The sequence below is a fragment of the Ursus arctos genome, unplaced genomic scaffold (assembly GCF_023065955.2).
Source record: "Ursus arctos isolate Adak ecotype North America unplaced genomic scaffold, UrsArc2.0 scaffold_28, whole genome shotgun sequence".
Taxonomy (NCBI): Eukaryota; Metazoa; Chordata; class Mammalia; order Carnivora; family Ursidae; genus Ursus; species Ursus arctos.
Window position 1 is genome coordinate 8,169,353 of NW_026622963.1, and position 26,198 is coordinate 8,195,550.

At 41.4% G+C, this 26,198-nt stretch overlaps 1 protein-coding gene across 3 annotated transcripts in view; it reads left to right on the plus strand.

Moving 5' to 3' along the window:
• Positions 1-26,198, plus strand: part of BBS4 (Bardet-Biedl syndrome 4) — a 61,783-nt gene that overhangs the window by 26,643 nt on the left and 8,942 nt on the right. For all 3 annotated transcript variants that reach the window (XM_026478462.4, XM_026478460.4, XM_048221822.2), the window contains 6 exons: positions 9,569-9,648; positions 13,192-13,255; positions 14,453-14,564; positions 15,549-15,621; positions 24,395-24,448; positions 25,815-25,942. In XM_026478462.4, the coding sequence (XP_026334247.2) occupies positions 9,569-9,648; positions 13,192-13,255; positions 14,453-14,564; positions 15,549-15,621; positions 24,395-24,448; positions 25,815-25,942 (511 nt within the window). The remainder of the gene's footprint in view (positions 1-9,568; positions 9,649-13,191; positions 13,256-14,452; positions 14,565-15,548; positions 15,622-24,394; positions 24,449-25,814; positions 25,943-26,198) is intronic.

Genomic DNA, 26,198 nt, shown 5'->3' on the forward strand with positions numbered 1-26,198 from the left:
AATCCATTCTCCTATTGATGAACATTTGTGTTGTTTCCAGTTTTTGACTGTTCTGTAAAAGCTTCTATGAACATTCATTTACGTATCTTTTTATGTGTGATGGCATTTGTTTTAATTTCTCAACAGTAAGTACCTAGGGAATGGAATTGCTGGTCATATATAAAGTGTATGTTTTAACTTTATAAGAGATTGCCACAGTGGTTGTGTAATTGTATACCCCCAACCAGCAATTATGAGATTTCTGGTTGCTATAAATTGCTTGGTACTGTCAGTCTTTTTCATATTAGACATGCTGGTAAATATGTTGTAGTATCTTATTGTGACTTTAATTTGCATTATCTTTATGACTGGTGATGTTGAACACTTTTTCATATACTTACTGGTCATTTTTTTTTTTTTTTGTAAAGGAAATGTTCAAGGCTTTTGCCTATTTTTAAACTGGATTGTCTGTTTTCTTGTTACTGATTTATAAGAATTCAGTATTGGGGGTACAAGTTCTTATTCTGTTATGTGTATTGTGATTCCCCCTCCCCGACTGATTCTTACCTATTCGTTTTCTTTTTTTTTTTAATGTTTTTTTATTATGTTATGTTAATTAGCATACAGTACATCCCTGGTTTTTGATGTAAAGTTCGATGATTCATTAGTTGCGTATAACACCCAATGCACCATGCAATACGTGCCCTCCTTACTACCCATCACCAGCCTATCCCATTCCCCCACCTCCTTCCCCTCTGAAGCCCTCAGTTTGTTTCTCAGAGTCCATAGTCTCTCATGCTTCATTTCCCCTTCTGATTACCCCCCCTTTCTTTATCCCTTTCTTCCCCTACCGATCTTCCTAGTTCTTATGTTCCATAGATGAGAGAAACCATATGATAATTATCTTTCTCTGCTTGACTTATTTCACTTAGCATTATCTCCTCCAGTGCCGTCCATGTTGCAGCAAATGTTGAGAAATCGTTCTTTCTGATAGCTGAGTAATATTCCATTGTACATATGGATCACATCTTCTTAATCCAGTCATCTGTTGAAGGGCATCTCGGCTCCTTCCACGATTTAGCTATTGTGGCCAATGCTGCTATGAACATTGGGGTGCATATAGCCCTTCTCTTCACAACGTCTGTATCTTTGGGGTAAACACCCAGTAGTGCAATGGCTGGATCATAGGGTAGCTCAATTTTTAACTTTTTAAGGGACCTCCACACTGTTTTCCAGAGTGGCTGTACCAACTTGCATTCCCACCAACAATGTAGGAGGGATCCCCTTTCTCCACATCCTCTCCAGCAATTGTTGTTTCTTGCCTTGTCAATTTTTGCCATTCTAACTGGCGTAAGGTGGTATCTCAGTGTGGTTTTGATTTGAATTTCCCTGATGGCTAATGATTTTGAACATTTTTTCATGTGTCTGTTAGCCATTTGTATGTCATCATCGGAAAAGTGTCTGTTCATATCTTCTGCCCATTTTATGATTTGTTTGTTTCTCACGTATTGAGTTTGAGAAGTTCTTTGTAGATCTTGGATACCAGTCTTTTATCTGTAGCATCATTTGCAAATATCTTCTCCCATTCCGTGGGTTGCCTCTTAGTTTTTTTGACTGTTTCCTTGGCTGTGCAGAGGCTTTTTATCTTGATGTAGTCCCACAAGTTCATTTTATCTTTTGTTTCTCTTGCCTTTGGAGATGTGTCATGAAAAAGGTTGCTTTGGCTGATGTCGTAGATTACCTATTCATTTTCTTAATGTGTTTTTTGATGATTTTATTTTTTAGAAGTTTTAATTTTGATGAGGCTGATTTATAAGTTTTTTTCTTTTATGATTAATGCCTTTTGTGTCTTGTCTAGAGAATATTACCCTTAGTCGCAGAATGAGTTGTGTGCCTCCTCCTCTTCTGTACTGGTATTGTAGAAATTAATTCTTTTGGTGGAGGAGGTATTTACCTTGATTCTTTACACTTCTTTAAAAATCGGTACATAGCAAATATAAAGAAAAGTGCATAAATCATAATTGTATATATAGCTCAATAAATTTTCACAAGGTGAACGTATCCATATATCTATCTTGATTAAAATATAGTACATCATCAGCATCCCAGAGGCTCCCTCGTGCCCCCTGCCAGTTATTAACTACTCCTCCCAAAGGTGCTTACTTACATCTAACTTATATTATGTAGATCAGTTTTGCTGCACTTTTGAACTTAATATAAACAGAATCATTTAGTATGTACTTAAAAAAATATCTTGGGGCGCCTGGGTGGCACAGCGGTTAAGCGTCTGCCTTCAGCTCAGGGCGTGATCCCGGCGTTATGGGATCGAGCCCCACATCAGGCTTCTCCGCTAGGAGCCTGCTTCTTCCTCTCCCACTCCCCCTGCTTGTGTTCCCTCTCTCGCTGGCTGTCTCTCTCTCTGTCAAATAAATAAATAAAATCTTTAAAAAAAAAAAAATATCTTTTGTGTCTTTTTCACTATTGTATAGTATTCTATGAGGCTGTGCCCTAGTTTATTCAGTTTACTCTTTATCTAGTTTGTTTTTAAGATTTTTTTTATTTATGAGAGAGAGTGAGAGAGTGCACCAGCGGGGGAGGGGCAGAGGGAGAGGGAGGAGAAGCAGACTCCCTTCTGAGCACGGAGCCCGATGCAGGGCTTGATCCCAGGACCCTGGGATCATGACCTGAGCTGAAGGCAGATGCTTGACTGCCACCCAGGTGCCCCTATTCAGTTTACTCTTGATGAACATTTGGGATACTTTCATTTTAAGGTGTTATGCATAATGCCACCATGAAGTTATTCAGGTACAGGTATGTACCTAGCAGTAGGATTCCTTGGTCACCGGGAAGGGTAGATTTAGGTTCAGTAGATATAAGCAAACAGTTTCCAAATATGTGTAATCCCTTTTGTGTGCATGTACACATGTGCGTTTGCCCCCATGCTTGTATAGGTAGAGAAATTCCTTAAAAGTAGGGGCACCTGGGTGGCACAGCGGTTAAGCGTCTGCCTTCGGCTCAGGGCGTGATCCCGGCGCTATGGGATCGAGCCCCACATCAGGCTCCTCCGCTATGAGCCTGCTTCTTCCTCTCCCACTCCCCCTGCTTGTGTTCCCTCTCTCGCTGGCTGTCTCTCTCTCTGTCGAATAAATAAATAAAATCTTTAAAAAAAAAAAAAAGAAATTCCTTAAAAATAAAAAGGCCTGTTCTGCTTTTCTTATCATAGAAAAACTTTTAAATCTTATTTAATTTTGTGTTGCTAAGTATATCTAGTTGACAACACAAATACATTTTAAAATTGGAAAGTCTTTTATGATTGGACAGAAATTTGGTGTAGTTTTAATCCGGAGAGATTTGGGTTATAGCCCTGCCTCATTCATTAATTAGGTGGTGAATGTGAGCAAATCACTTAGCCTCTGGAGTCTTAATTCCCTCATCTGCAATGTTGGAATAGTCCATGAGTTAGTTATAGGACTCGCTAGCCTCATGGGAACTTTCAGTGGACTAATAGGGGAGGAAAACACTTTGATGTAGATATATATAAAATATATATAAATAAATTATTCTGTATGCTTATGGAATATATCTAATTCACATAAATAAGTATAAAAATAAAACATTTATAAATAATGTGGGAGAATACATACACACACCTGCACACCTTAAAAGGGTAAATGTAATTGTTAAATTTTGATTTGAGGAAGTAAAATAGGATATGTAGTAAAACCATAATTGATCTTTTTTTTTTTTTAATAAAAGATTTTATTTATTTATTTGACAGAGATAGAGACAGCAAGCGAGAAAGGGAACACAAGCAGGGGGAGAGGGAGAGGAAGAAGCAGGCTCATAGCGGAGGAGCCTGATCTGGGGCTCGATCCCACAATGCTGGGATCACGCCCTGAGCCGAAGGCAGACGCTTAACCGCTGTGCCACCCAGGCGCCCCTATAATTGATCTTTTTATATGACTTTTTCTTTCTTCCTCATCTCTTTTAAGCTCACAAGAAGTGACCAAGTTGTATAGCAAACAGTTTAAGAATAATAACTTTTTAAAAGCCAGCTTCTAGCATTTATCCTAGGGTGAGTACTGACTTGGTCCAGTCTCCTCCTCCATCATCATTTATGGACAGAGTTGATGCTTCTGCTGATCCTGGGCCTGTTTGCCCTCAGATCCATTCCGCACCCTTCCTTTAGTTGCTGTGTTTTGTGAAGAGCTGACCCTTGTAGGCTTCTTTCCTTACCAGGCTCCTGTGTCAGCAGTTGCTGTCTGGGTTAGCAAGTGGGAGGAACTGGAAGGAGATTGGAGGGCATGAGGAAGAAGAACCCATGGTTTTCCTCTCTTTCTCTCTGCTTGGAGAAGTTGGAGGAGGGGGGTGGTCTCTGGAAGCATCTCTTCTGTTGCTTCTGCCAGTCGGGCCATCTTGTTTTTAGTTTCTTCCTGGTAACTTCAGCCTTGGATACTGGTAGCAACACATTTCCTCCCCTTTTCCTTCCAGGTGGCAGCAGCGTTTTGCTCCCGTGCTAACCTCTAATTTGTCTCACGTTCCCTGTTGGGCCTCTCATTTCTTTCATCACCTGTTCACTGCATTGAAATCCCTCTGTTTTAAATTCTCAAGTGGTTTCCATGTTCCCTTGTTAGACCCTGACTGATACAGAGCCCAGATTGATAGTAATAAAAATATCTTACATTTACATTAGTTTCAAGATTCATTCTCTTTTTTAAAATTCCAGTACAGTTAACATACAGTGTTATATTAGTTTCAGGTGTACAATACAGTGATTCAGCACTTCCATACATTACCCAGTGCTCATCAAGATAAGTGTACTCTTAATCCCTTTATCTGCTTCCCCCATCCCTCCAACCTCTGGTACCATAGATTACCATAGGTGGCTTGTCTTTTTTCCCCCCTTTGTTTGTTTTGTTTCTTAAATTCCTCATTTGCGTGAAATCATAAGGTATTTGTCTTCCTCTGACTGACTTATTTCACTTAGCATTATACTTTTTAGATCCATCCATGTTGTTGCAAATGGCAAGATTTCATACTTTTTAATGGCTGAGTAATATTCCACCACACACACACACACACACACACACACACACACACACACACCATGTCTTCTTTATCCATCCAGCTATCCATGGACACTTGGGCTGCTTCCATAATTTGGCTCTTTTTAATACTGCGATAAACATAGGGGTGCATGTATCTTTTTGAATTAGTGTTTCTGTATTTTGGGGGCAAATAGCCAGTAGTGGAATTAGGAGATTATATGTATTTCTATTTTTAACTTTTTGAGGAATCTCCATACTGTCTTCCACAGTGGCTGCACTAGTTTGCATTCCTACCATCAGCTCACAAGCGTTCCTTTTTTCCCCACATCCTCACCAACACTCGTTGCTTCTTGTGTTGTTGATTCGGACGGTGTGAGCTGATAGCTCACTGTGGTTTTGATGTGTGTTTCCCTGATGCTGAGTGGGGTTCAGCATCTTTCCGTGTATCTCTTAGCCATCTGTCTTCTTTGGACAAATGTCTGTTCATGTCTTCTGCCCATTTTTTAATTGGATTATTTTTGGGATGTTGAGTTGTTCAAGGTCTTTATGTATTTTGGATACTAACCCCTTACCAGGTGTGTCGTTTACAAATATCTTCTCCCATTCAGTAGGTCGTCTTGTCTTTTAGTTTTGTTGGTTTCCTTTGCTGTCCAGAAGCTTTTATTTTGATGTCATCCCAATAGTTGATTTTTACTTTTGTTTCCCTTGCCTCAGGAGATTTGTCATATCTTTCAGTGTCCCAAATAATATATCGAGGTAGAAGAGTGTTATAGATCCTATTATAACATGAGGAAATTAGCACTTATTGAATGGCCACTTTCAGATTTTTCATAATTTTCCACTGAAAATTATTATTTTTTAAAGATTTTATTTATTTGAGAGAGAGAGAGATCACAAGCAGTGGGGAGGGGTAGAGGGAGAAGCAGACTCCCCGCTGAGCAGGGAGCCCCATGCGGGGCTCTAGGACCCTGGGATCATGACCTGAGCCAAAGGCAGATGCTTAATGGACTGAGCCAGAGCGAGGCGCCCTCCACTGAAAATTATTGAGGGAAAAACGGAGTCCCAGAGAAGTTAAATATTTTGCTGTAGGTCCCAAGAAGGCTGGTATTGAATCAGGATGGGAATTCTACATATAAAAATCATGTGCTATGTGTCTGCTCACCCCGGAAGAGATCCTTTACCAAAGAAGGCTTCACTTATAATGTACTTACAAAAGTGCTAGTCATTTTAGAAAATTTTTCAACTGAAAATTCAAAGCACAATAATTTTCTGCTCAGCCTTCATATGTCCGGGATGCTATTCCCTAGCATTAATAATCAAAGGGACACTACATCAAAAACTAATGATGTACTGTGTGGTGACTAACATAATAAAAAAAAAATTTAGCACGTTCAAGCAAAAAAAAAAAATTTGAGTTAGGACCATTACTAAGAGAATTTGGCACCTAGGGCAAACTACAAGGGAGAAGAATTCTTGCAACTGTCATGTTTATTTGGTTATATAATTGTTCCATGTAGAAGTCTGGTGCACCCTTAGAGGGGGAAACAAAGAGGAGAGATGTCATAAAAGAGTAGAATGGGGTCAGGAGAAGAGAAGGGCCAAGGGAGTATGGTTGCCAGGTTGTCAGCCTTCCACCCATACTGCCTTGGTGATGGTGGAGGGGCCACGTGGGAACTGGAGATATGAACGTGGTATTTGTACGACAGCTGAAAGGCATCACCTTGTCTTCGTTTCATCAGCTGGCCACCTGATGTCTGTGGCTATAGAGGCTCTTGAAGTGTAGCATCAGAGATGACCACCTTTCTCTGCTGTAAAATAGAGGAGGCTCCACTTTGCCTTTACTATGCCTATCTTTTTTAGAGGATCTTTCATGTAGGTAATTCTCATAATACTTGCGAAAGCATGTAAGAACCAGTACCCCTGTTTGTAGGGAACTGGAGTGAGCAATGATTTGGAATGCAAGAAATTCAGTTTACACATTTACAGGTAAATTCTAACTATAGACTCAAGATTTATAGACTCTTTCTAAGGCATCCAGAATTCCCTCATCTTTGAAAAATAACTAAAAATACATATACTAAAAACAACAGCAACAACAGCTAACACTTCTAGGACTTATTATGTGCCAGAAACTGAACCTCTTTATATATGTATTGTCATTCAGTCCTCCCAGCTCTCAGGGTATTTTATTCCTTGACCCTCCTATTTAAAAGTGTAACCCCTTACCCTGTACTCCTTGTCCCTTTTCTCTGCTTTTTCTCCATAGAAAAATATCACTCATATATGACTTATTTTATTATCATCTCTCCCTTCTGCTAGCACTCTCTGACTCCCCCGCGAACCCTGTCCCCACCGATTTAAGTCAGGAGGTCACTTTTCACTTTTGTACCCTCAGTGCCTGGAACAGTACCTGGCACATGGTAGGTGCTCAGTGAATATTTGTCGAATGAATGAATGAGTCTCTATTTTATAGATGAGTTAACTGTACATTTCCCAAGATCGTACAGTAATAGGACAGTTATGGGGCACTGAAATGATTTCTGAAATCTTTGATGAAGCTAGAATTCTCTTAGCTTTTAGACAAACTATGTCTCCAGGAGTGTGAAATGACCTTTAAGGCTTTGGATTTGATGATGCCTTCCCTTCTTCTAATCCCTAGGTCTTCCTTTCATGAGCCTCTAGGCTCTTAAGCTGCCTTGCAAATTGAATATTTTTTTCTCCATTTTTCATCCAGGAAACAGAAAAAATTACTCATCTTTTATTGTGAGATTTTAATAGTAGCAAAACTCAGATTTGCATTTTATGAATTTTGTCTATAGCCCAAAGTTGTAGAAGCAGTGATACTTAGTGATATTTTAAACTCAAAGGTTTCAGTGTCTCCTTTTACTCTTTACCTTCAGAGGGTAGGTGACGGAGTGGTAGGCCGTACAAATGAGCCTTGGCCCAAGATTACTCCATAAGCCACTAATCTCAGAGCTACACTTACAGTGTGTTTCTTTACCCACCTTACGTGCATGCGCGTGTGCGCACACACCCCTTCACCCCCACCCACCTCTTAGTGATTTGTGTGGCCTTTAATAAGAAATATCATTCTGGAGGTGGTGAGGCAGAACATGAGTGGCTGAGATCTGATGACTGATGGGGCTTGAGGAAAGAGAAGGAAGGAAACAAAAGTCATCAAAGAACCTCAAATAGGCCCTTGCTGACTAGAAGAAGGGTGGTCCCGCTCAGAGTATGGGTTATTGGAAGATGAAGAGTCAATTGCTTAACATTTCACCTTTTTTTTCCTTCCTTCTGGCAAAGAAAACCATATCTATACTTTCATAATTTTATCTTATAAATTCCATTGATATTCCCTGTTCTGGCTCCACTGACTCTGGGTCACAGTAAGCTTTTTTCCCTTCCTGTGCTTTTATGGACCTATAAATCTTAGGTTTTCTGTTGATGTGTCTCCTAAGGTTATGGAACAAATGATTACAGATAATCAGAAATCATTCCCATCTTGTTTCCTGCTGTATGCTTTCTTTTACATTTTTAAAAGGGAATATTTCAATATGTTTTAAAGTGCATAAAAAAATAACGAACCTCCATGTACTCACTGGCCAGATTTAATAAATAAAAACATTTAGTCACATATCCTTTAGAGATTTTTACTTTTTTTGAGAAATTAAAGCATTAAAGAGCTAAGTCTCCCCCCCTTTTTTAAGAGGGGGGGTCGTGAGTGGGTGGAGGGGCAGAGGGAGAGACTCTTAAGCAGGTTCCACACCTAGTGCGGAGCCCGATGTGGGACTCGATCCCATGACCTGAGATCATGACCTGAGCCAAAATCAAGAGTTGGACGCTTAACTGACTGAGCCACACAGGTGCCCCTGAAATCTCCTTTTTAACTTTCCTCCCTCCTTCTTCCTCACCACTGTTCTGAGATTGGTGTGAACTCTTTTTTTTTCACAGAAAAGTAATTTCTTAATGAATTTTTACCCATATTTTTAAACTTTTGAATTCAAAGGGATAGTAATTCATTTTATGGTTTATCATAAATTGTTTTCAGTGACTCCGATAGATTTTTGTCATTGTTGCCTTCTCATTCCTGGGCAGCAGTAAATGTTTTTTACCTTGCTATTGCTAGGACTGTGTTGAACTAGTTTTGGTCCTCTGATCTATCCGATGGGACATTAACTGTGTTATGTATTTTTCGTTGTTAATATTCCTGAAATACCTTTGAGAGAGCCGTCTTTTTCACCTTCAGTAACCAGGGAGAAAGAAAGAAGAGACAAAGCATGGTTCTGTTTTTTTTTTCAGGCCAAGTTATGATCTGAGAAACTGGCATGATAAGCCACAAAAACTGAGGAGAAGCGTATATTCAATGTGTAATAGTAGGACAAGTATCTCTTAATTTAAAAATCTATACACTTTTGATGCATGATGTCCTTGTGGGCAGCCAGAAGAGTGGAAGCAGTATGCTTGCAGTTACATGTGAGCACAGTGCTTAAGGAGAAAATCTAATAACGACTCTGTTTGTTTTGTCCAAATACCCTGCCCAGCTCAAGAGTTTCCGATTTTGGAGAAGCAGAACTGGTTGATACATCTCCACTATATCCGGAAGGATTATGAAGCATGCAAGGTGAGCGGTTGTAAGGATAGAGACCATGAGAGTTGGGCTTTGTTAGGCAACTAGAGTGTGTCACACAGATTTGTGGCAGTTTAAATCCCACTGATAACGTATGAGTTTCTGCTTCCCCACACTTTGTGCATTGGTTAGCTTTTGCTATGATAATGCTGCTTAACAACCTCAAAATTTCAGTGGCTTCCGACAGCAGACATGTAATTATTGCCTGCTGGGCCTTCAGACGGGCTGTGGCTTGGCTGGGTCTGACTGCAGGCTGGGGTCAGGTTCAGGTGTGTTCCATGTGTCTTCTCATTTCAAGACCAGGGTGAAGGAGCGGTCACTGTCTGGGACTCGTTGGTGTCTTGGTGGATGGCAAATGTTCAACACAGCATAGTATTTAACGTTTTGATCTCAGGATACGTAAAAAAAAAAAGAAATTTCATTGAGGATTATAATTCTCTTATTATGGTGAACTTGATCATCATTTGTATATTTCAAAAACTATTTGTATTTCCTTTTTCTCTAAACTGTATCTTTGATACACACTTGCTGGCAGACAGTAGTATTAACATGCAAGATATATCCTTCATATTGTCTTTTTGGCATTTGGAACTTTGTATGCTTCTAAGGTTGTGGTCTTAAATTTTGACCTGTGGCATTTGTGCCTATGGCAACACAGAACTAGCAATGTTTAGTACCAGCATGAATCTTAAAAGGTTTCTTTCTTTCCTTCTGTGATATTATCCTTTTCTTGTTTCCCTTTTCCTTTTTTGACAACTTTTTCTGTTTCCTATTTTTGGCTTCTCTTCCTCCTCTATTTCTTAAGAGTTGGGGATGTTCCTAGGCCCCTTTCTCTGTGCATTTCATACATTTCCTCCTGGTCTTCAGACCAATGTGATACCTACTGATGCTTCACAGGCATTTCACGTTCAGCTTTTTTTTTTTTTTTTAAGATTTTATTTATTTATTTGACAGAGAGAGACACCCAGCGAGAGAGGGAACACACGCAGGGGGAGTGGGAGAGGAAGAAGCAGGCTCCCAGCAGAGAAGCCTGACGTGGGGCTCGATCCCAGAACGCCGGGATCACGCCCTGAGCCGAAGGCAGACGCTCAACGACTGCGCCACCCAGGCGCCCCTCGTTCAGCTTTTCTGTAGCTGAATTTATCTGCTTTCCTCCAAACGTGTTCCTTCCCTTGTACCCTGTCGCAGGGATAGCTACCATCATTCACCCATCTTGACTGTGTCAGAATCCCCTGACCGATTTTACCTGATATATTGTAGATAATCATTATGTTCTGGAGATCCTTATCTACTATCTCTTGAAATTGTCCACTTTCTTCTCTCTCTCGGCCTTAGTTAATTCCCATCATTTTTGTTAAAATTACTGTAAGAATTCTTACACCAATCTTGCCTCCTTTCCATCTGTTTTCAGCAGTGCTCCAAAAATGGCTTTTCTGTAAAGCAAGTAGAATCGGGTTACTTCCTGCTTAAAACTTACCAAGATTCTCCCATTGCTCTCAACTTTTTTAGCATGGCATTTGAAGCCTTTTTCTCCCTGACTCTCTTAGCCACCTCAGCTTCTCCTCCAACCCCTGCCAACACAGGATTTTAAAACTGTTGACTCCAAAAAGCCTTCCTTGATTCTCTAAGTTAGACTCAGGTGCTTGTTCTCTGAACATCTCATCCTGAGCTTAGCCTGTCACAGGAGGAAGGTAGAGCCTGTATTTTGCTATCAGAGAACCCCTAGCATCTACAGTGATGGCTGGAAATGTTTTCGTATTTTCCTTAGCTTGCCGAGATTCTAGAGAAGGGTTGGCAGACTTTTTCTGTAAGGAGCCAGATGGTAAATATTTTGGGCTTTGTAGGCCACAGTCTCTGTTTCATATTCTTCATCTTCTCTTTTTTTTTATAACCCTTTAAAAATATGCAGACTACTCTTAGCTTGAGAGCTTTACAAAAACAGACTGTGTGGCTCATAATTTGCCTGTGGGCTATAGTTTGCCGACCCTGTTCTATAATAAGTAACCCCAAAAGAGAGGAGATTTTTTAAAAATTCCAGATGAACATTATTAGTAATTATTGTATTCTATAGATTTCTTACATATGCTCCTGCCCATGTCTACCTTTTCTTTTCTTTAATTTTTAATTTAAATTCAATTTAGTTAACATGTACTGTATTATTAGTTTCAGGGGTAGAATTTAGTGATTCATCAGTTGCATATAACACTCAGTGCTCATTACATCAAGTGCCCTCCTTAATGCCCATCACCCAGTTACCCCATCCCCCCACTCAGCTCCCCTCCAGCAACCCTCAGTTTGTTTCCTGCAGTTAAGAGTCTTCTATGGTTTGCCTCCCTCTCCGTTTTCATCTTAATTTATTTTTTTAAGATTTTATTTATTTATTTGAGAGAGAGCACGAGCAATGGGGAGGGGCAGAGAGAGAGGGAGAGCAGACTCCCCACTGAGCAGGAAGCCTGACGTGGGGCTTGATCCCAGGACCCCCTGGGATCATGACCTGAGCTGAAGGCAGACACCCAACTGACTGAGCCACCCAGACACCTCATCTGTTTTGCACATATAAGTGAAATCATATGGTATTTTGTCTTTCTCTGACTGACTTGTTTCGCTTAGCATAATACCCTGTGGTTCCATCCACATCATTGCAGATGGCAAGAGTCCATTCTTTTTGATGACCGAGTACTATTCCATTGTCTATATATACACCACATCTTCTTTATTCATTCATCTGTCAGTGGATATCTGGACTCTTTCCATAGTTTGGCTCTTGTGGACATTATTGCTATAAACATTGGGGTGCAGGTGCCCCTTTGGATCACAACGTTTGTGTCCCTTGGGTAAATACCTAGTAGTGCAATTGCTGGGTCATAGGGTAGCTCTATTTTTAACTTTTTGAGGAACCTTCGTATTGTCTCCCACAGTGGCTGCATCAGTTTGCATTACCAACAGTGTAAGAGGGTTCCCCTTTCTCTGCATCCTCACCAACACCTGTTGTTTCCCGAGTTGTTAATTTTAGCCATTCTGGCTGGTGTGAGGTGGTATTGCACTGTGGTTTGGATTTGTATTTCCCTGATGCCGAGTGGTGTGGAGCATTTTTTCATGTGTCTGTTGACCATTTGGATGTCTTCTTTGGAGAAATGTCTGTTCATGTCTTCTGCCCGTTTCTTGACTGGATTTTTTGTGTTTTGGGTGTTGAGTTTGATAAGTTCTTTGTAGATTTTGGATACTAGCCCTTTACCTGGTATGTCATTTGCAAATATCTTCTCCCATTCCATAGGTTGCCTGTTTGTTTTGTCGTCTGTTTCATTTGCTGCGCAAAAACTTTTTTGTCCTGCTGAAGTCCCAATAGTTCATTTTTGCTTTTGTTTCCCTTGCCTTTGGAGACATGTCTAGCAAGAAGTTGCTGTGGCCAAGGTCAAAGAGGTGGTTGCCTGTGTTCTCCTCTAAGATTTTGATGGATTCCTGTCTCACGGCCCATGTCTACCTTTTCTTAAAAATACTTCAAGACACTGAACTACTGTATTTTTCTTCCTCTTTCAGGCTGTTATCAAAGAGCAACTTCAGGAGACTCAGGGCTTATGTGAATATGCTATCTATGTCCAAGGTAAGACATGTGTTTCTTCTCTTCTTGGTAGAGAAAGGCATACTTTGCCTAGGTTCTGAAAGAAGTGCAAACTACCTATGAAACACTTTAAATTCAAATGTTCTACAAAGGTCTTATTCAGTATTATGTTGTTTGAAACGAAACATAATTCTTGTGTGGGATTTGACCTCAGAAGTGACTGGTTCTGTTAAAAAAAATTTTGCTGCTCTCCTTCCCCCCCATTCTGTAGTGTCTGGCTAGTGTTTTCAGAGTGGATGTTAGGGTCCCTGCTTCAAGTCCAGAAGGGGCTTCCAGAAGGGCTTCTTGTAGTCAGCTAAAAGAGATGAGGAAAGGCTTGAGAATTTTTTATAAGGGTGTTAGGATGAAAGGAAGAAGCCTAGAGGTGTAGAGGGTAAAGCAGAGAATAGATGGAATTTACCAGAAACCAAATGTAAGAACCGGTGACTGAAATTTTACTCTTTAGCATCTTTAGTTTTTCTAGGAACTTTTCTTTTGATTCTTTGGCGTAGATGAATGGTTTTGTTTACCACACATTGGATCGGTAGCCTTCAGATTAACGTACAATTTTCTGAAGTAATTGGTAAGATATTGATATCTCTAGGACGTAATGGTAAAAAAAAAAAAAAAAAAAGCTCTTTTATTCCCAGTATTACAAGTTCTGGACTCTCAGTGCCTCATAATACTTAAACGTGTAACTTCTTCTGAAAATTTAAGCCTGGGAAGAATTAATGATTTGGATTGGTTGTTATACTGGAAACCAAGTCCGAAATATTCGTGCATTTGAGGCCAGAATCTCCTTGATTGCCCTTTTGCCCTGTCTGGGTATACTCTGGAAACCGCTAGATGGAAGTCTGAGTTATCATGATAAATAGAGTGTTTGATGGGGAAGCCCAGGAATGTCCTTATCATGAGGAAGTTGTGGGATAATTTGCAAGGCACCTGGTTATCTGCATGGTGGATGCCGGGATTAGAGTAGGTAGGTTTGAGAGAGCTTATTAAAAAAAGTTTTAAATTGTCAACAACTTTGCTACTTGTTTCAGCCTACCTGAGGTCATATCTGATTGTGTCAAAGATACAATTATCCAAAGGGTTTCTTTGGTATGGTTTCTTAACTCCCTCTTCTCCAGTTTTTCTGATAACAGACACTGTTCTCCCCAGAATATGATGATTTTTACTGTGTTTTCCGTCTCTTGGCAGCATTAATATTTCGCCTGGAAGGAAATATCCAAGAATCCCTAGAACTCTTTCAGACGTGCGCTATTCTCAGCCCTCAGTGTGCAGATAACCTCAAGCAGGTGGCGAGATCTCTGTGAGTATCTGCGGCCTGCAAGCCCCGGGGTACCCACAGAGAACACTGTAGAAGGCGTTTTTCTCAGGCAAAGGCTGCTTCTGGCAGCCTGATCCGCCTGATACATAGAGGGAGAGTTGCCCAACAGGGATACTGGGATCCACTTTTGAAGAGTGGATTGATTTTGAAATTTGAAAAAATGAGTTAACGATGAGAATTTCAAACATTGTATAGTGTAGCGTGATGGGGGAAACCCGATATTGTTTATCGTATAAATAGCGACATCTTGTTCCCTTAGTCCCCTAATCTTACTGGCAACCTGTAGAAATTTTTTCATCTGCTGTTCCGACATGTAGTGTAATAAATACTTGACATAGTTCGTATTAGTAAGTGTTTGTCGAGTGGAGGCCCAGACAGCTCCTGGGTGCAAACAACCTCCGCTCTTTATAAGCTGTTAGGTACACTGACAGGTTTTCTACTCCGGAGCCATAGTGTCCCATGGGGTTCCAGCCCCACCTTCTTACCTCCTGTCATTCATACCTGCACTGTCTTTGCATAGAGGCCCGGACTGCCCTTGCCTCTCTTTAGAATTGTGACCCAGTGTCAAGGCAGGAGATTTAGTCTTGGAAGGGAAGGGGTTGTCCCTTAAGTAGATGGTGATGATGAATGCTGGCAGCCCTTGCTTAACTGGTATATATATTTTAGCTCGTTTCTTTTTTGTTCTACATTTGTGGTATGTTGCAGAAAATAAATTACAGAAGACTTTCACTAAAATTGGTGTAGAGTGAGTCCAAGACCCTGGGACAGCGATCAGTGCAGCCCCTACCAAAAAAGCCTCTGTTATTGATAAGCCAGCCTCGTTGGCCAAAACAGCACAGACAGCTAATAGGGAAGAGGCTTCCAGAATTCTCTCCTGGACAGAATATTAGTCAAATGAGGGACTAGTGGAGTTAGTCCTGTAAAAGCTTTGAGTTAATAATTACAGAAAATGTATCTCTTCCCCAGATTTCTTTTGGGAAAACATAAAGCTGCCATTGAAGTATATAACGAAGCAGCTAAACTGAACCAGAAAGACTGGGTAAGTAGAGAACTTGAAGTTCTTTGTTATTAGTGACATGCTAATGGTTCCATTTGTCGTATGGCTGTCTTTTGTTATGGATACTGAATACCTACATGCCCAAAATATCTTTATTTTTTTTATTATTATTATTTTTTAATGTTTTTTTTTATTACATTATGTTAGTCACCATACAGTACAGCCCTGGTTTCTGATGCAAAGTTCGATGATTCTTAGTTGCGTATAACACCCAGTGCACCATGCAATATGTGCCCCCTTTACTACCCATCACCAGTCTATCCCATTCCCCCACCCCCCTCCCCTCTGAAGCCCTCAGTTTGTTTCTCAGAGTCCATAGTCTCCAATGCTTCACTCCCCCTTCTGATTACCCCCCTTTCTTTATCCCTTTCTTCCCCTACCGATCATCCTAGTTCTTACGTTCCATAGATGAGAGAAATCATATGATAATTGTCTTTCTCTGCTTGACTTATTTCACTTAGCATTATCTCTTCCAGTGCCGTCCATGTTGCAGCAAATGTTGAGAACTCATTCTTTCTGATAGTTGAGTAATATTCCATTGTATATATGGACCACAGCTTCTTAATCCAGTCATCTGTTGAAGGGCATCTCGGTTCCTTCCACGATTTAGCTATTGTGGACTATGCTGCTATGAACATTGGGGTGCATATGGCCCTTCTCTTCACTACGTCTGTATCTTTAGGGTAAACACCCAGCATTGCAATGGCTGGGTCATAGGGTAGCTCAATTTTTAACTTTTTAAGGGACCTCCACACTGTTTTCCAGAGTGGCTGCACCAACCTGCATTCCCACCAACAATGTAGGAGGGATCCCCTTTCTCCACATCCTCTCCAACAATTGGTGTTTCTTGCCTTGTCTATTTTTGCCATTCTTTTTTTTTTTTTTTTAAGATTTTTTATTATATTATGTTAGTCACCATACAGTACATCCGTGGTTTCCGATGTAAAGTTCGATGATTCATTAGTTGCGTATAACACCCAGTGCACCATGCAATACGTGTCCTCCTTACTACCCATCACCTGTCTATCCCATTCCCCCACCCACCTCCCCTCTGAGGCCCTCAGTTTGTTTCTCATAGTCCATAGTCTCTCATGTTTCATTCCCCCTTCTGATTACCCCCCCTTTCTTTATCCCTTTCTTCCCCTACCGATCATCCTAGTTCTTATGTTCCATAGATGAGAGAAATCATATATTTGTCTTTCTCTGCCTGACTTATTTCACTTAGCATTATCTCCTCCAGTGCCGTCCATGTTGCAGCAAATGTTGAGAATTCATTCTTTCTGATGGCTGAGTAATATTCCATTGTACATATGGACCACAACTTCTTAATCCAATCATCTGTTGAAGGGCATCTCGGCTCCTTCCACGATTTAGCTATTGTGGCCAATGCTTCTATGAACACTGGGGTGCATATGGCCCTTCTCTTCACTACGTCTGTATCTTTGGGGGTAAACACCCAGTAGTGCAATGGCTGGGTCATAGGGTAGCTCAATTTTTAACTTTTTAAGGGACCTCCACACTGTTTTCCAGAGTGGCTGTACCAACTTGCATTCCCACCAACAATGTAGGAGGGATCCCCTTTCTCCACATCCTCTCCAACAATTGGTGTTTCTTGCCTTGTCTATTTTTGCCATTCTAACTGGCGTAAGGTGGTATCTCAGTGTGGTTTTGATTTGAATTTCCCTGATGGCTAATGATTTTGAACATTTTTTCATGTGTCTGTTAGCCATTTGTATGTCATCATTGCAAAAGTGTCTGTTCATATCTTCTGCCCATTTTATGATTCGTTTATTTGTTTCCCGCTTACTGAGTTTGAGAAGTTCTTTGTAGATCCTGGATACCAGTCTTTTATCTGTAGCATCATTTGCAAATATATTCTCCTATTCCGTGGGCTGCCTCTTAGTTTTTTTTGATTGTTTCCTTGGCTGTGCAGAAGCTTTTTATTTTGATGAAGTCCCACATGTTCATTTTATCTTTTGTTTCTCTTGCCTTTGGAGATGTGTCATGAAAAAGGTTGCTCTGGCCGATGTCATAGAGGTTGTTGCCTATGTTGTCCTCCAGGATTTTGATGGATTCCTGTCTCACATTGAGGTCTTCCATCCATTTGGAGTTTATCTTTGTGTATGGTGTGAGAGAGTGGTCAAGTTTCATTCTTTTGCATGTAGCTGTCCAATTTTCCCAGCACCGTTTATTGAAGAGACTGTCTTTTTTCCACCGGATGTTTTTTCCTGCTTTATCAAAGATTAGTTGCCCAAAGAGCCGACGGTCCATTTCTGGGTTCTCTATTCTGTTCCATTGGTCTGTGTGTCTGTTTTTGTGCCAGTACCATGCTGTCTTTGTGATCACAGTTTTGTAGTATAGCTCGAAAACCGGCATTGTGATGCCCCCAGCTTTGTTTTTCCTTTTCAACAGTTCTTTGGAGATTCGGGGCCTTTTCTGGTTCCACACAAATTTAAGGACTATTTGTTCCAGTTCTTTGAAAAATGTCCTTGGTATTTTGATCAGGATAGCATTGAAAGTGTAGATTGCTCTGGGTAGCATGGACATTTTAACTATGTTAATTCTTCCGATCCATGAACATGGAATATCTTTCCATCTTTTTGTGTCTTCCTCAATGTCTTTCAAGAGTGATTTATAGTTTCTAGAATATAGATCCTTTACGTCTCTGGTTAATTCCAAGGTAACGTATGGTTTTTGGTGCTATTGTAAATGGGATGGATTCCCTAATTTCTCTTTCTTCAGTCTCATTGTTCGTGTATAGAAATGCAACTGATTTCTTTTTTTTTTTTTTTTTTTTAAGATTTTATTTATTTATTCGACAGAGATAGAGACAGCCAGCGAGAGAGGGAACACAAGCAGGGGGAGTGGGAGAGGAAGAAGCAGGCTCATAGCAGAGGAGCCTGATGTGGGGCTCGATCCCGGAACGCCGGGATCACGCCCTGAGCCGAAGGCAGACGCTTAACCGCTGTGCCACCCAGGCGCCCCAGAAATGCAACTGATTTCTGAGCATTGATTTTGTATCCCGCCACATTACTGAATTGCTCTATAACTTCTAATAGTTTGGGAGTGGAATTCTTTTGGGTTTTCCATATAGAGTATCATGTCATCTGCGAAGAGAGACAGTTTGACGACTTCTTTGCCGATTGGGATACCTTTTATCCCTTTTTGTTGTCTGATTGCTGTTGCAAGGACTTCTAGTACTATGTTGAATAATAGTGGCGAGAGTGGGCATCCTTGTCGTGTTCCTGATCTTAAGGGAAAGGCTTCCAGCTTTTCCCCATTGAGAATGATATTTGCTGTAGGCTTTTCATAGATGGCTTTTATGAGATTGAGAAATGTACCCTCTATTCCTACACTCTGAAGGGTTTTAATCAGAAAAGGATGCTGTATTTTGCTTTTTCTGCATCTATTGAGAGAATCATATGATTTCTGAATTTTTGTTTCTGAATAAAATCTAAGACACTGATAGATTTGCGAATGTTGTACCACCCCTGCATCCCAGGGATGAATCCCACTTGGTCTTGATGGATAATCCTTTTAATGTACAGTTGGATTCTATTTGCCAGGATCTTGTTGAGGATTTTGGCATCCATATTCATTAGGGAAATCGGTCTGTAATTCTCTTTTTTGTTGGGGTCTTTGCCTGGTTTGGGGAGCAAGGTAATATTGGCCTCATAGAATAAGTTTGGTAGCTTTCCTTCTGTTTCTGTTTTTTGAAATAGCTTTAGGAGAATAGGTATTATTTCTTCTTTGAATGTTTGGTAGAATTCCCCAGGAAAACCATCCAGGTCTGGAGTTTTATTTTTTGGAAGATTGTTTATCACTGACTCAGTCTCTTCATAATTAATTGGCCTGTTTAAAAAATCAGTTTCTTCCTGTTTCAGTCTTGGTAGTTTATGGGTTTCCGGGAAGGTCTCCCATCTCTTCCAGATTGTTTAATTTATTGGCATATAGATGTTGATAAAAGTTTCTAATAATCCTTCCAATTTCATTGGTGTTGGTTGTGACCTCTCCTTTTTCATTCATAATTTTATTAATTTGGGTCCTTTCTCTATTCTTTTGGATAAGTCTTGCCAGTGGTCTGTCAATGTTATTAATTCTCTCAAAGAACCAGCTTCTAGCTCTGTTGATCTGCTCTACTGTACTCCTGGTTTCTAATTCGTTGATTTCTGCTCTAATTTTGGTCAACTGCTTCCTCGTGCTTGGATTAGGCCTGTCCCTCTGTTGCTGTTCCAGCTTCTTGAGGTGAGAATATAAAAACTGCATTTTAGATTTTTCTATTCTTTTGAGTGAGGCTTGGATGGCTATGTATTTCCCCCTTAGGACTGCCTTTGCAGTATCCCATAGGTTTTGGACCGTTGTGTTTTCATTCTTGTTGGTCTCCATAAATTGTTTAATTTGATTTTTGATTTCCTGGTTTATTGAATCATTCTTGAGCAGGATGGTTCTTAGTCTCCAAGTGTTTGAGTTTCTTCCAAATTTTTCCTTGTGGTTGAGTTCCACTTTCAAAGTGTTGTGGTCTGAGAATATGCAGGGAATAATTTCAGTCTTTTGGTATCGGTTGAGACCTGTTTTGTGTCCCAGAACATGGTCTATTCTTGAGAATGTTCCATGGGCATTAGAATAGAATGAGTATTCTTTGGTTCTGGGGTGTAGTGTTCTATATATATCTATGAGGTCCAACTCGTCGAGTATGGCATTCAAAGCCTTTGATTCTTTGCTTAGTTTTTGCAAGGGTGTTCTGTTTATTTCTGATAGTGGGGTGTTGAGGTCCCCTACTATTAATGTATTTTTATCTATATGTCTCTTTATTCTGGTTAAGAGTTGGCTTGTGTATCTTGCTGCTCCCCTGTTGGGGGCATATATATTTATAATTGTCATATCCACTTGTTGGATACATCCTTTAAGAATAATATAGTGCCCTTCTGTGTCTCTAACTATAGTCTTTAGTTTAAAATCCAATCTAATATGAGAATTGCTACCCCAGCTTTCTTTTGAGGTCCATTGGCATGAAAGATGGTATTCCATCCCTTTACTTTCAGTCTGAATGTATCTTTGGGTTCAAAATGAGTCTCTTGTAGACAGCAAATGGATGGGTCATGTCTTTTTATCCAGTCTGCAACCCTGTGGCGTTTTATGGGAGCATTTAAGCCATTCACATTGAGACTGATTATTGAGAGATATGATTTTAATGATGTCATGTTGCCAGTAAAGTCTTTGTTTGTATGGGTTGTGACTTTCTGTTCTGTATCACTCTTGGGGCCTTCTTACCTTTATAGAACCCCCCTTAATATCTTCTGTAGGGCTGGTTTCATGGTTATAAAATTGGTTAATGACTGGCGATTCTGGAAGGTCTTTATCTCTCCATCAATTCTGAATGACAGCCTTGCTGGATAAAGGATCTTTGGCTGCATGTTTTTCTCTGAAAGAACTTTGAAAATGCCCCCCCAACCCCTTCTCTCATTCCAGGTCTGTGTAGACAGGTCTGACGTAATTCTGATACCTTTGCCTTGGTACGTGAGAAATTTCTTTGCCCTGGCCGCTTTCAGTACTGTATCCTTGGATCTAATATTTGCGAATTGCATTATGACATGACGTGGTGTAGGTTTGTCATGGTTGAGCTTGGGAGGGGTCCTCTCTGCCTCTTGGACACGAATGTTTGTTTCCCTCACTAGATTAGGGAAGTTTTCAGCTACAATTTGTTCAAATATCTCTTCTAGACCTCTGTTTTTCTCCACCTCCTCGGGGATGCCGATGATTCTGACATTGGAACGTTTCATTGAGTCAGTAATCTCCCGTAACCTACATTCCTGAGTGTGGATTTTTTTGAGTCCAGATTCTATTTTAGCTTTTTCTTCTACTAACCCATCCTCCAATTCGCTGATACGTTCTTCTGCCTCATTTACCCTGGCTGTCAGAGCCTCTAGTTTTCACTGCATTTGGCTCATAGAATTTTTAATTTCTGCCAGATTCGCTCTCATTTCCGCCCTTAGAGATACTATATTCTCATTAACATTTTCGTTAATACTTTTTTCAAGTCTGCACATCATCTTGACCACTGTTACTCTGAATTCCATTTCTGATAATTTGGTTACATCCATATCCATTAGTTCTGTGGCAGAGGCCACAGACTCATTGTCTTTTCTTTGCTGGGGGGGACTTCTCCTTCTCGTCATTCTGATGAGGAGAGGTTGTGGGGTTGTCCAGAGCCCAAATTATTGACCAGGACCCAGGCCGTGCACCCTTGTTCTATAGGGATCTTAGGGATGTGGGCTTCTTGATTTTTCAGCCTGCCTTCTGGGGGAGGGGCCTGCCGCGCCGATACTCAGGCAACCCTGTTTGGGTAGAGTCTCCGTGTCCCCTGCGAGGGGGGATGGGGATGGGCACTCTCTGAGCCGGTGTTTCCAGGCTTTTGTTCTCTGGCGGCTTTCCCTGGCGGTTTGCTGTGCCTCTTCTGAGAGTCAGAGCAGCAGCGGCCGAATTTCAGCCTCTGTCACAGAACAGAGGGATTGCAGCCCGTTCTCTACGAATGTTCTGGCCACTTTAACTCTGTTTCTGTTGGTGCTGCTCAACCCTGCAGCGTCCCGGGATGTGCGCCCCACACCCGGCGTCCCAGCCCTCACTTCCAGGGCCGGCGCGTCTCTGTCCTTTGTGTTTCTAACGCCGCCAGCCGCCCCGCGCACGCTCTGGAAGCTCCCAGTCTCAGTCTGGATCCAGTGAGCGCATCGGAGTTCCGTGAAAAGTCTGGTGGCGCGCGCTCCCGGCTCACGGTCTCAGTCTGCTGTTTTGCGGATGCCGTCTGCGAGTCCGCCCGCTCCCCCGTGCAGGTGGCTACCGCTTCCCGGCGCCCGAACGCGGTGGCTCCCTCCCCCTTCCGTTTATCTTCCGATATCTGTGCACAGTTTCATGGCTCCCCGCTTCGTACCTCAATACTCAGCGCTGGAGATGTTCATTTGTAGAGATCCAGATGCGTCTTCCTGCGTCTCAGGCTGGTTCCGTGGTTGTTTAGGCTGGTCTGGTACCTATCCAGCTCGACTCAGGGGACCGGCTGAAAAAGGGGTCCCCTAGTCCTCCACCATCTTAACCCCTCCCTCCCAAAATATCTTTATTTTATCCTCACTTGATTGATGATTTAACTAAGCATAAGATCAAAAGTCGTGTTGCCTCATAACTTAGCAGACATTGCTGCCTGGTTTTCTGGCAGTCTCTTAACAGTCTGATTCTTGTTGATAACTCCACTTTTTTCTCTAGAAGCTTTGAGGAGTTTCTCTTTATCATTGGAGTTCTGAAATATCAATCATAGTTGTCTAGAAGTGTTTCTTTTCTTTTTCCCCCTCATCTGTGGACCCTCAGTTGGCTTTTCTGTGAGAATCCTTGCCCTATTTTGGGTCAGGGAAATTTTGTTTGAGTCATTCTTTGATTTTTTTTTTCTTCTCCTCCATTATCTCTTTGTTATCAGTTAGGGATTATAACTGCAATAAGAATTTTGACTAAACATTGGCTTTACCAATTAGGGGTTTATTTTTCTCATGAAACAAATCCAGGTGAGTAGTTGCCAGCATTGACTTGGTGATCCAAGGACGTCAAGGCTGAGGCTTTTCTTCAGGGTCACAAGGCGTCTGCTGCAGCTCTAAGATCACATCATCATTCCAGGCAGGGAGAAAAAGGAAACAACAAAGAGAAAAAGACATAGCCTGTATTAGGAAAGTATAGCTTTCCCAGAAATCCCCAACAGACTGCCACTTGTGTGACATCAACCTCCCCCCCTTTAAGGAAGGCCAGGAAGTGTAGTTTTTACGTTGGACACATTGACACTATAACGTTAGGTCTGCTGGGAAGGACAACAAGGAGAGTGGCTATTAACCAGCGGCATCTGTTACCCTGTTTTCCATTGTATTAAACGTGTTCTGTGCTTGTTCCCTGTGGCTCTGACGTTGCATCTCACGTATTCCCCCTCCTTGTCTTTTTGGTGTACATTCAGGGACATAGCCTCTCCATGTCTCTGACTCTTGAAGTTTTGTTCTGCCTTCCAGAATTACCTTTGCCTTCCTCTGTAAAGGGCCTAGTGAATATTTTAAGCTTTGTGGCTTCATATAGTCCCTATTGCAGCTACTTTAAAGTTCTAGTGTGAAAGTTCTGTAGGCAATGTGTAACAAGTGGTCGTGGCTGTGTTCCAGTAAAACTTTATTTACAAGAAAAGCAGAGGATGAATTTGGCCCACGGGCCAGGATTTGTAGACCTCAGCAGACTGGCTCCAGTGACGTATATTCCGTCTCGGCGGCCTCCAGATTGCGTTGTTGGTCCCCGAGTCCACATCACCTAGTCAAGTCCCAGGTTCCTAGGAGAAGGAATCTGGTCGGCACACGCACACACGCACACACACACACACACACACACACACACTTCCTTCGGGGTGGAGCAGGGGCTGTGGACAGTCTCTTCTGAGAGGAGGGCAGGGGGCAGCTCTTAGAGAAGAAAGGCCTGGGGCTGGGTATGTAACCCCAAGACCCAGGAAGATCACTGTTTAGTCTGCTTTTCTCTCTTATAATCTGAGTTTTTTGCATATTATTTTTACATATTAATACCCATTTTGTAGAATTAAATGTATTTAAGTGTGAAATCTAGGAGAAACTACCTGTAGTGCCATGTCAAATGCACGCTTTGCCGGGCAGTGACTGTTTAGATGCCTGTCGTTTCAGTCACATAGTAACTGTGGGGTTGACACCTGTGCTGTCTCACTTCCTTTTGTGTGCAGGAGATCTGTCACAACCTGGGAGTCTGCTACATTTACCTGAAGCAGTTCAGTAAGGTACCGTGTGGGAATGGCGGTGGCGGTTGGGCGCCGGCTGGGGAGCCCCCTGAGGAGCCCCCTGAGGGGCCGCTTGTTGCAGGGGTGCCATCGCTCGTGGTGTAGGGTTCCTGAGAAGTGCTTGTGGGGATTCTGGCAGCAAAAATTGAAAGTGCCAGACATTTATCCCCATATTTATTCTCATTTTTCATCCATCTGCTTTTTTTCTGTTTTTTTTTTTTTTCTTTTTCTTTTCTGATTTTAGCAAGAAAATGACAAACTCTAGAAATATTATGAGGGAATAGCAGTTGAGTTGCTTCTCTCCCCTCTTCTCTCCCGTCCTTGGTGTCATTTTCTAGTATAGAAACAAATGTTCAGTAAAACTTAAATATCAAAAAGTGAACCCTTCGGTCTTGAAAGTGTAATCACGACTGTGTGAGCTGTCTTATGGTCTGATGGCAACTGATTGTAGTTTTTAAGGTTACTGGAAATGAATTTAAGTTTTAAGTGGATTTGATTTCTGACAGTTACTGTTTTTAATGTTATTTTCCATGTAAGAACTTACATTTTTAGTGGGTCTCCTTAGGTTTCCTGGGCAGATCTATAGTGTTTTATGCTTGCTTAGGAGAGTTTTCTCCTCAGAGAATATTCCACGCAAGTGCATTTCTATTCATAGGATTATTCTGAGCCAAGGGAGAGGTGGGATTGGTCTTTGGCCAGAGCTGTACTGAGGAGAATTATATTTAGATTTTACTGTAAAGCTAACAAACAGAGCAAATATAATACTTGACATTGATGTAAATACTTGAGTCAATGAATGACTTAAAGCCCTTTTGATCATCGATTAGGATAAAGCTCTTCTAGAGCAAGGAGTTTGTTCTGTTAGCGCCGGTATCCTTAGTACCTAGAACAGTAGGTACTCAATGGATACGTGCGGAGTGAATAAACGAGAACAGTCCATTCATTCTTTATCAAAATATTGGTGAGGAAAATGAGGTCCACCCCAGGGAAGGTTGTGCGGTTGGTCAGCGGTGCAGCTGGGATCGAGTCCAGGGCAATGCTGTATTCTGTACTATGACACTCCTTTGAATTATAAAGTATGAGTCATGGGTATGAATATCAAGAAGCAGAAGACACTCAGAAAGGTTAATCATCTTGTATAAAAAACTCTCCCATGTGGCTCCAGAGGCAGACACCTCACGTTGCAGCTGTCCTGTCAGCAAGCAGTTTCGGTGTGTTTTAGTGTTTTTGGGTGGTGGGGGCTGTTTGCTGAGATGTCCTGCTCCTGCCTGAGCACCACGGGAGTTCTGTCTTTACGAAAGATACACCAAGCCATTGTCCTTTCATGGTAGTGATGTGGTTCTCTTTACTCCATCAATCTTGTTAGGCACAAGACCAGCTGCACAACGCACTCCATCTTAACAGGCATGATTTGACTTATATAATGCTGGGGAAGATCCATTTGCTGGAGGGAGACCTGGACAAGGCCATTGAAATCTACAAGAAAGCAGTGGAGTAAGTATGTCTGTTTTCTTGAAGGCAATGAGAAAATAAATGGGAAAGACATAGGAACCCCTAAGCTTAAGGCTGATTACGGATTACCGTGACGATTACTAGTTGTGTGAGTTAGAGTAAAGCTCAAGCTAAGGTTAGAAGCTCCCAGTGGCTGGCTTCCATAAGGAAGACCGTGTTTCTCACCTGTCAGTATGGCTGGAGGAAGGAGCGGATAGATTTTGGAGTCAGCTGGTAGACTGCCATTGTGGTTTTAAAC